Source organism: Oryza sativa, chromosome 8 (genome assembly GCF_034140825.1).
Source record: "Oryza sativa Japonica Group chromosome 8, ASM3414082v1".
Lineage (NCBI taxonomy): Eukaryota > Viridiplantae > Streptophyta > Magnoliopsida > Poales > Poaceae > Oryza > Oryza sativa.
The window spans coordinates 15,238,275-15,247,440 of NC_089042.1; the positions used below are offsets into that span (position 1 = coordinate 15,238,275).

The 9,166-nt window shown below is 39.5% G+C and overlaps 2 protein-coding genes across 2 annotated transcripts; both read right to left on the reverse strand.

Annotated features, from left to right (window-relative positions):
• Nucleotides 1-369: 369 nt before the first annotated feature.
• Nucleotides 370-1,391, reverse strand: LOC112936160 (uncharacterized). The gene is made up of 3 exons (XM_026019884.2): nt 1,077-1,391; nt 900-1,004; nt 370-824 (listed from the first exon to the last, which is right to left on the reverse strand). Exons 1-3 carry the CDS (start codon nt 1,171-1,173, stop codon nt 370-372), a joined length of 657 nt encoding a protein of 218 aa, XP_025875669.1. The 5' UTR covers nt 1,174-1,391.
• Nucleotides 1,392-1,758: 367 nt separating this feature from the next.
• On the reverse strand, nt 1,759-5,116 carry LOC4345310 (uncharacterized). The gene is made up of 8 exons (XM_015792598.3): nt 4,688-5,116; nt 3,829-4,582; nt 3,348-3,464; nt 3,095-3,273; nt 2,882-2,975; nt 2,701-2,778; nt 2,493-2,594; nt 1,759-2,227 (listed from the first exon to the last, which is right to left on the reverse strand). The coding sequence occupies exons 2-8, from the start codon at nt 4,384-4,386 to the stop codon at nt 2,096-2,098; spliced, it is 1,260 nt and encodes a 419-aa protein (XP_015648084.1). The 5' UTR covers nt 4,387-4,582; nt 4,688-5,116; the 3' UTR covers nt 1,759-2,095.
• Between the last annotated feature and the right edge of the window lie 4,050 nt (nt 5,117-9,166).

Consider the following 9,166-nt stretch of genomic DNA (forward strand, 5'->3'; position numbering starts at 1 on the left):
ACGGCACTCTCGTCGACAACTCTTGGAACATTGAACATCTTCGTCGTTTCTACGCTTAACTGTATCATTGTATTCCCCTATTTTGACTGTCAAACATCAAGTTTTCTCCTTGAAGTTGTCAGTCGGGGGCTATCATCATAATAATGGAGTGTGATTTTTTATCAATTCAGTTTGCTTACTTGGTTTATCATTGCCTTGTTTGGTTTTTCTACTTAGTTTGCGAGGACTGAAAGTTTTTAATAGCTTCTTTGGGTTTTAGACTCAACAAAGCTTAGCAAAAACTTTTAAGAAATCAAAAACTTCGCAAGAATCATCAAGCACAGCATAAATACACCAGTATTGTACAAATTGAGCCTCCATGTATTACATTCAAACTAAGTCAGAATCAGTCCTTTCATCATCAGAGTCTTCATTACTCGGCTGGAGGTCGTTGTTGCGAAATTGTTCTACAACATCACTCGCAATTTTGTCAGCTGCATTTTGCGCACTGCTGATAAGATCAAGAGCAGCTTCTTCACTTGTCCCGTCTGCAAATCCATCAATGGTGTCGACTTCAATTCTCGGGTACAAGGATTTTGTCATCGCCAAGGCCATGCCAGCTCCCATACTTCCAGCTTTCTTGATATTCTTGAAATATACATCCGGAGCAACACTCAGCTTGTCGAATATTTCGGTTGCGTCGAGTGCACTCGGACCACTGTTATTGAGGAACATGGCTTGGATGAGTGGTGTAGCGACATTGGCGACTTCATCTCTTGCTCCTTCAAGCCTCTTGATCTTACCAACCAGGACGTCAAACTGAGCTTGAGACTTGATTTTACGGTCTACAGAACACATTTATAATAATCAGACTCTACTGCATTAAAAAGAGGAAAGTTCAGATCATCAGCCGGCAGTACCTTCAACTTCTTTCAAGGCTGAGTCCCTTTTTGCAGCCAGTTCTGCTTTGTCTTTTTTCAAGGCTTCAATCTGTTTTTCCATCTGAGCCATTCTGGTGGCTTGCGCTGTTTGAAATCCAAATATTTGAGGATGCAATTATGACAGTATAAATCAATGGAACAGATCTGAATGATTACCTTTTGATGAACCACTCAGCTCAAAGTTTGAATCCTGGAGCTGGGCGATTCGGTCCCTTAACTCTTTCTGTCTTTTTGGCGCACTCCTTGGCCTCATGCAGCTGGTTTCCACCCCCTTTTATTATTGCCGAAATCTAGTTTCGACAAAACTATTGCCAGATTCGCGATGCCGGAGTCTATTCTGCTACAGCAATTTAAACAATTCGACAAAATATTGGTTTGATACTTCTGCTGTAGCAGTTCAAAAACAATTCGGAGTCAAAGTACTGGTTTGTTATACGTAGCTCTCCATCAGACATGTCCAAACACTATTCTTTTCTTAGAGAGAGTACCGTTGGCTATTATTTACTCCCTCCGTCCCAAAATATAACAATTATTAGCCTGAAAGATTTGTCCCAAAATATAACAACTTCTCCATTAACATTTTCTTCCCAACCAATCACAACTCTCCACCATTCACTTTTTCTACTTACCTCCACTACTCATCCAATCACAACCCTCTACCATTTACTTCTACCAATTTTTTTAATAACCGTGTCCAACTTTAAAACTTCTTATATTCTGAGACGGATGGAGTAGTTAAACAACTTGTTGGCTATGTGTCCTTTTATGGCTGAGGCTGGCGGCGATGTAATACATTTTCATTATCTTAAAAAAAGTAAAGCAAAACTGCCAAAAGCGCTCTCCAAAAATATATCCTTGCTGGGTTGCCAAATGAATTTCAACAAACACCAAACCTGTACAAGTTTCCACCATTAGCACAATCTGCTCATATGGCATCATGGAATTCTCTTTCAAATATGAAGATGTGATGCACACACAAAAACACACAATATGACTTGTTCATGAGAAACCCACATTGCAGTTTTCGCAACTCCCCCATATTCTTGGTTCTTCCACGATTTCACTCATCGAACCGCAGTCTGAACTGGTGCCAAGTACCAAATGACTACCCATTTCACTGTTTCCAAACCTACAAAGGCTACAACACTGCAGAGCATTTTTCCCTTTCTTATACATTATCCATCCATCTTGAGTGAACTTAACCGTCTGATTCTTTGGTCAAGCTCAGCCATTACAACCGTCTCTTGCTTTTTCCTTTCCTTTGTGATTGTGTTTGTTGTCATCGAACCAATCTTATCAAAAGCGAACTAGAAAAACAAGGATAAAAAAGATCCATCAGCAACCAATGTTTGGTAGAGTGCTTCAAAACATCAACACATCTGGGTAAACCATACAGACATCTTTTACGGTTTTTATTCTCATTGTACTGAAATATCCCATTGACCCAAATTTTCATCTGTAAAACTATTGCGACTACGTAATATAAAGCCACTGACTACCTCACTGAGTTACCAGTACATGAACAAAAATAATATACGATATGATGGACCCAAAACTAGGAAGAAGATTTACCGTGAGGAGTTCATCAGGGTCGTATAGATGATGAGCAGTTGTCTGCAAAATATCAATTACATCACCAATATGTTGAATACGTAGTAGATCATCTTCTCTCATCTGCAAATATACCAAAAACAGAGTAAGCGAAAGAAACAGCAGGCACCCTCTTGCTCATAGAGGCAACTCTCAGAATGCATGCATCGATAAATTTCATGATACACACCTTGAAAATTGCCAGAGCAACATGGAACAATACTTTTGCTCCTTCATTGAATAGAACATCCCATACCCGGAGGGTTGTCTGCCACAACAGTGATAATAATAATGAAAATTATTTAAGATAAGTTTGAGTAAACCATACATTGACCTCTTAAATATTTATGCTATCTGGTATTTCTTCTAACCTCTGAAGGCAAGGTCTTGGAGAAGAGGCACAAGAACCATTCTGTGGCAACAAGAGAAACATCAAACCCCATTGCTTCAAGATGAGCAGCAATCCTGCATCATTTGGGTAATCCAATGATTCACAATCATCTTATAATGGTAATGCTTGTTATTGCCAGCGACTGATGAAAAATCATAGCATAAAAGCCATAAACATAACAGGGGGGAAATACCTGGGGCACTTTTTAGCTAGGAGGTCTTTGAAAACTCTCTGCTCGACATGGCATCCAGAAAGATTATCAGTATAGCAATCATTGACAAGTACATTTTCCAGTAGTACAGCAAGCATCCAGAATGCATCTTCCTCTGTCTTCATAACAAGCAACAACAATGCAGCTACATAATTTAAACCCTGCATTGCATGGTGTTAGTAATGGAGCTTCTCTATAAAACAGTTACATTTGAAAAGCATTGCTTTATGCCTACCTGGCAATATCCAACTTCTGAGTCACGAAATGAGTAACCAACAAGCACACGCCGAAGAGATGCCTGACCTTCCTCACTGTTCAGCCAAGAATGACATGGAAATGTGCGAGGGAGATCCTGTAAAATTCCCATAACTAATATTATTCTCTAAATTCCATAGTCCTAGTAAAATGATAATTATAGTAGAATCACACATTTGTTTTCACTAAAATAAAAATTATACTGATGAAGTTAACTGAAGAATGTAAAATGATGCTCATTACTAATTATACACTTAGCTAGAATGCGACAACTATACACTCTATTTGTTGCCTATGTCATACAGTTTTTTTAACAACTATAAATAAAAAAAATTTAACAGGCTTATTCATTAAATTAAACTTGAAATTCTGAGATGACCATATAATCTTTCACTTTAGATAAATATAGATAATATACTGACTTGTACAGGATAAATCCGTAATAGCTTCACAGTACTCACATGGTCGATTTGTAGCGTGGCTGGCGTGGTCTTCCCCTCAGTAGCCCGGATCAACTCATCATAGTACGTCTCAGGCACCGTTGACCGCTTCTTGGCAGCCCCCGACACTGACAGCCACACCTTCGGCCTCAGCACTGGTGGCACACCCTTCCTGATCAGCCTCCTTAGTGTAATCGTGTTGGTGAGCACCGACAGCTTGAGCGACGTGACGCTGATTACCCCCTCACTGCCACCATTGGAGGAGATCCTTGGTTGGAGATACCAGTTTGCGCCCTTGCTGGCCTCGAGCGCCCACCACACCCTCCCTTGCTCCCTCATCCTCTCCCTCACATCGTTCAGCACATTGACGTCGTCGACATTGCCCTCCACCATGAATCCGTAGAGGTCCTCGAATTTGGCCAACAGCTGGTGAGCATTGGCATGGCCCTTCCTGGGTGTGCTGTACCTGATGGTGTGGGTGGTAGTGGGCATGGATGCAGCTGGCGTGTTCCACAATGTCCTCCTCCTCCTAGGGTTGAAATCATCTTCCACCACACCCCTCACTTGGGTACCAAACATGTTCTTATCCACAAATCTACTTGCCAACAAATAATATTCACAAAAATCGATCTAAAAATCCCCAAATCTCTGCTGCTTCGAAGGTTTTCTTCCTTCTATCTTCCTAACCTTTCTTGGAAAAAAAAAAGAGCTTATGATGGATTACTCCTCCAAGGATATTGTAACCACTGATTTATTACTCTCTAATCCTTGACCCCTGGGACCATTTCAAGAAGAAGAAATTTATTGCACTTGGCATCAAACAAGGAACAAATTAGGTGCAAGAACTCATTGGATTGGAGAGGGAAAAACACCAACTCACCTTGGATTGCAAGAACCCGCACGGATCTTTCCTCGGGTGAGCTGATTCGTTGCACCAAGAATCAAGAAGACGACCGTATTTGGCCGGTGCTGCCGCCTCTGTGGGAAGATTGATCCCGGAAGCTGCAAGAACCCGAGGAGGAGGCGGAAGCAAAGCAAGCACCGGCAGCCTCAGATTGGGAGCACGAGCAGCGGCTAAAAATGGCAGGCCCTGCACGTCTTCTGCTCCTCTCTCCTCTCCTCTTTTGACCCTATTTTGGGAGGTCCAATGGCTCTGATCGAATCAAACCAAGATTGGGAGCAGCTCTTCCGTTCCTATCACCAAGATGATGAAATGCTCAGCGCCTGTGCCTCTCTCTCAGATTTTTTTTCGGGATTAGCTCTCTTCTTGATGAGCTTCTTGCCAATGGCAGCTTCTCCTACGGCTTTCGAGAAGAGGGAGCTTGGGATTTGGCTTTTATGGAGTATGGCTTCTTCTTGTGACCATGTCTGCTTGTCTTAATTATCCGCCTTTTTTTTGAAAAAAAAATAAAGTTTCTGTAAAGATGTGATTGTATTAAGTATGAATAGGTGGTCAATTTCATTTTTACAGGCTTCCCCTCCGAAAACTCCGAATTTAGATATCTTTACGTGATACCACACAATACAATGTACTCACTCTATAGTTTTCTACGGAAATTTAAAAAAGAGTGAAATTGAATGTGGGATTATTGTGTTGCTTTTAAGATGAGAAAATAAATAAAGAAATTAAATTGATTGGTGAGATAAAATAGTGGTTGTCGAAATTGTTATATCCTGAGATAAATTTTAAAAGTTAGAATTTGGTATAGTTTAGGACATATGCAGTAGGAAGGAGCCAAAAATTATTGTAGAGTACAATTTATATTTTTATTTGCATCAGTTTAAAAGTTAAGTTTGAATAATAAAAAATGAAGAAAAAGCATCTAGATTAATTTAATACTCCCTCCGTCTCTAAATATTTGACGCCGTTGTCTTTTTTAAACATGTTTGACCGTTCGTCATATTCAAAAAATTTAAGTAATTATTAATTATTTTTTATCATTTGATTCATTGTTAAATATATTTTTATGTATACATATAGTTTTATATATTTCACAAAAGTTTTTGAATAAGACGAACGGTCAAATATGTTTAAAAAAGTCAACGACGTCAAATATTTAAGGACGGAGGGAGTACTAAGTTTTAAAATTAAATTGTGCTACTGCTGATAAGCTAACAAGCAACCAATGACAACGTGGACCATATTTCTACACATGGACGCATTTTCATCCAATATATATTACCAAAGATTTATTTTATTAATTCCACAATTTTTCATCTCATATATTCTAGATAAGAGAATATCACTATTCAATTGCAATCTTTATTCCTTTTGAAAATTCATAACTTATATATACGTTCTTCGACAATGTTGTGGCAAATTAATAGACAAGAAGGACCATGTTGTAAAATATCATGTAGAGGCGAGCACAACTGCTAATATGCAAAAGTGATTTGACTAAATAATGAAAGGTAGGAGGTTAGAAAAGTTGAAAGCTGGATTGTGATGGAGGCTTATGATGCAAGTGAAGAAGATGACTGGCGATGGACATCGTGGGACATAGGAGTAGATAGTTTGCATTTCATTTTATTTTTAAATTCCTATATGGGGGCACGTTCACATTTCATTTTGCGTTTGGTGAGCAAAGAACTTACTATATTATTTTTTTGAGAGATTTAGTTGTCAAGGAAGGTTTCTTGGAACATGCTGGTGCGGTGTGATTGCTACATGTGAAGAACACCCCATCTTGAGTATGAATTAAGCTTCACAAATTTCAATCTAATCGTGCATACTTGTACGAAGTTTCAATTTCTGAACTTTAAAAAAAAAACTGCACAAAATTCGATGAAACAAAGTTGATTTCGATCTGATATTTATCTTGCATACTGCTAATATACATCACGAGAACCACTTGTTGGTTGGTATAGTTGCAGGAGTACGCCCCCGTCCTATATATTTTGATTTTTTTTTTTACGTTTTCGAATGATGGTTGTACATATCCCTTTCGGAAACTCATGTCCTATAGTTAGTACTAAATATTCTACCACGTGCTTAGGCTCAATACAAGTCAAACACATATATAACCGGTTTTAATTACCCCATTTCCAAAATAACTAGTACCTCCATCCCAAAATATAAGCAATTTTAGCTATAAATCTAGGTAACTGTGTATCCAGATTCATAGCCAAAAGTTATTACATTTTTAGACGGAGGTAGTACTATTCTAAAATTCATTGACAAATTAGTAGAAAAAAATGACCTATATATCACTTATTAAATGAGTGATTGAGAGTGAATAGGTGATTGGAGGTAGGATGAGAAAAAAAATTAAATCAATGATGATTACATGAAAACGTAATACTTTACAATTGCACTTATTTTGAACAAAATTTAAATTTTAGTTAACAAATGGAGTATTTAAAACTACACACTATACATGTGTTCAATAGGATTGTATGCACGATTGCGCTAGTTAAGTGAAGTAAAAAAGACAGAGTCCAACAATAATAGTTATGGGCTCTAGGGTTTAAATCTTAGTGGATGTAGTGCACTCATGATTCCAACGCCGCACCTTAATTTGTTGTGCATCTATTACATATGATTGAGACACAATATTTATTTCCTATTGAATAAAAGGGGGATTTTAACTATTTGCCACTATTAGATTCGACAATTATTTAAATGCCCCAGTTAGATTTGCACATATTTTTTTTTTGCCCCTCTTAAGAGATGCCTTCTTAACTATTTGCTACTTTTGCCCACGTGGCATACCAACGTGACAACGTAGGGTAGAAATCGGTGTGGGACCCACAAGTCAGCCTTTCCTCTCTCCTCCTTTCCCTCCGGTCCAGCGTGCGATGATGGCACGGTTGGGGAAAGGAGCAGTGGCGGCGGAGGAGATGTAGCGACGGCGGACGTCCTCGTGGTGTTGGAGGCGGCGGAGCGGCGGCGCCGGCGGAGGAGGATATGTAGCGGCGGCAGACGGGCTCCTCGCGGTGGTGGAGGAGGCGAAGCGGCGGCGCTGTCGAAGGAGGTGAAGCGGTGGCGCTGACAAAGGAGGCAGAGCGGCGGCGGGTCGGCTCCTCGCGGCGGTAGATTAGAGCAGCCGTGCACAAGGATGGAGGCCGGAGCAGCACCGTCTTGCGGCAGAGCATGCTCCTCGCCAGACCGGAGGAAAAGAATAAGGATATAGGAGAGGCTGATTAGTGGGTCCCACACCGATTTCTACCCTGAGTTGCCACGTTGGCATGCCACGTGGACAAAAGTGGCAAATAGTTAGAGCAAGTTTAAAAGTATAGCCAACTACTAGCTCCAAATCATCTATACCAATGTAATAGGCAATTCATACAATAGTTGCTTACTATGCTATTAATACCTGGTCCTACCTGTCATACACACATTACGTCTTGGAGTCCGTGCTGCAGCTGGCTACAGATATGTAGCCTGCTGCTCCTCTCTCTCTCTTCTTTTCTCTCTTTAAAATATGTTTATAGTTGACTTATAACCTGGCTATCGTAGCTTCTCTTAAGTCTTAAGAAGGCATCTTTTAAGAGGGGTAAAAAATTAAGTCCAAATCTAAAATGGGTATTTGAATAATTGTCGAATCTAATAGTGACAAATAGTTAAATTTCCTGAATAAAAGAGGATGTACACACCACATATACATATATCCCAGTGTGCCTCCTAGCGAATGCTTAATAGAAGAAATACACTGTTAAATCTGCAAAAATAATAATGTGCACCTGTACGTGAACAAAACCTGCAGATTTCCCCTACTCTACACAATTTCTATATGTTTTTTTTCTTATACAATTGCAAATGAGAGTGCTTTAGAATTAGATCCATGAAGGTCAAACGTTTCGGCGTTACTTACACACTTGTTAGTTCCTAAATATCTCAAACTGCAATTTGCGTAAAAATAGTACATAGGGACCATATCAATATGTAAGAAGACTTGTGCTGTTTGCAATTGTAGAATATTCTTTTACAGTATTTATGAACAATATATAATGGTGTATAACCATATCGAAGATAGCATGCATGTTCCCCAGATTTTGAGATTTAATAGAAATTCTGCAAAAATCCGTAGGCAGGACGGTTCATGGTCCTCCAGTATGGATCACAATCATTCATCTGTCCAGCCCAGGGACCTGGTCCAGATCAGTGCACCCGTTGCATCACTGGTTACATTATTTTTCCATTGGAGATCAAGTCCTTGGTGACTATTGGTGGCCAATTGGGGTTTTGGTCGGTCAAAGGAAAGCAAAAGATTAGCTCATCACTTATCTGTAAACAAAATGTTAAAGAAGCTTTCAAGTTATTAAACAATACATTGACACGTCTTTGGGTGGACCCAATAGTTCATAAAGACCCCTTCTAAAAAAAAATACTCCATCCGATTTTAAGTGCGCGGGATAT